General features: G+C 68.7%; 1 protein-coding gene across 1 annotated transcript in view; it reads right to left on the bottom strand.

The window, feature by feature from the left end:
• ADCY3 (adenylate cyclase 3) overlaps nucleotides 1-1,218 on the bottom strand; it is a 61,033-nt gene that overhangs the window by 12,892 nt on the left and 46,923 nt on the right. Inside the window, exons 3-6 of the mRNA XM_012727352.1 lie at nucleotides 1,058-1,188; nucleotides 690-801; nucleotides 457-584; nucleotides 216-377 (exon numbers count right to left, since the gene is read on the bottom strand). Coding sequence (XP_012582806.1) covers nucleotides 216-377; nucleotides 457-584; nucleotides 690-801; nucleotides 1,058-1,188 — 533 coding nt within the window. The remainder of the gene's footprint in view (nucleotides 1-215; nucleotides 378-456; nucleotides 585-689; nucleotides 802-1,057; nucleotides 1,189-1,218) is intronic.

The following is a 1,218-nucleotide window of genomic DNA, read 5'->3' as shown; positions in this document are numbered from 1 at the left end:
CGGCGGGGGCTGCACTGGGCAGCAGAAGTCCTGCGCCCAGCCGACTGGCCTCGGCTCATCACGAGGTGGGAGCCCGGGCTGCTCTGAACTCTGGTGAAGGGGAGAGGCCAGGCCGCAGCGGCTGCGGCCACGCTCTGGCCACGGAGGCAGGCGCCCCACGGAGGGCGTTCCCGGGTGGGCGGCCCCGCCCCAGTGCCCACACACGCCCACTCACTCACCCAGGAATGCCGCCGGCCTCCATCTTGTTGGCCACCGTGACGTCGGTGGACCACACGTCATACTGCCAGCGCTTCTGGCCCAGGACGCCCCCCAGCACCGTGCCCGTGTGCACCCCCACACGCATGTCCACCCCGGTCTTCGTCTTCTCCCGCACGTACCTGCCACGTGCACATGGAAAGGGGGGGTCGGAGCACGGCCACGCAGGCGGCAGCCTCCCCCCAGGGGCGCCCCACTTACGAGATGGCCTCCACCATGGCCAGCCCCATGAGGATGGAGCAGACGGCGTGGTCCTCCCGGTAGTCGGGCAGGCCGCAGATGCAGTAGTAACAGTCGCCCAGGATCTTGATCCGCAGCTGGTGGTATTTCTGAAAGGGCAGGGCAGGGCCTGGGTCCCCGGCACGGCAGGGGCGCACAGGCGGGAGGAACGGCCGGGGCCCCCAGGCTGGCAGGCGGACACGGCGGGCACTTACTTGTGCCAGCTTGTCGAAGCGGGCAAAGAGCTCGTTGAGCAGCTTCACGAGCTCCTGGGCGCTGCAGGTGGAGGACAGCTGGGTGAAGCCCACGATGTCGGCAAAGAGGATGCTGGGGGGGCACAGGCCTGGGTGAGGCGCCAGCTCCCGGCCCCGGCAGCCGGATGGGGGTGACAGTCCTCGCTCACGCCCCAGCGCAAGGACACCCAGCTCTTCCCGGGAAGCGGCTGCCCGCGCCCACCCCCGCGAGGGCGCGTCCTAGCCCTGCTGCCCGGCAGCGAGGCTGCTTCCAACGGCTGAGGCTCAGGCCTGGCTGGTGGCCGGTCCCGGGGAGACTCTGGAAGCCCAGCGGCTCGCACGGGCCGCACCTGACATTCTCGTGGCGATACATGTACATGGTGTTGAACTGCTGCTGGTCCTTCTGGCTCTCGTCCTTCTTCATGTCCTTTAACATCTCGTCGGCCACGTGCTTGGGCAGGATGGAAAGCATGAGGTTCTCCTGTGAGGGGGCACAGGGTTAGTGGGGAGG

This window comes from Condylura cristata, unplaced genomic scaffold (assembly GCF_000260355.1).
Source record: "Condylura cristata isolate star-nosed mole 26May11 unplaced genomic scaffold, ConCri1.0 scaffold00020, whole genome shotgun sequence".
Taxonomy (NCBI): Eukaryota; Metazoa; Chordata; class Mammalia; order Eulipotyphla; family Talpidae; genus Condylura; species Condylura cristata.
The sequence above is the reverse complement of the archived record's forward strand: the minus strand, read 5'-3'. Positions and strand labels throughout refer to the sequence as shown.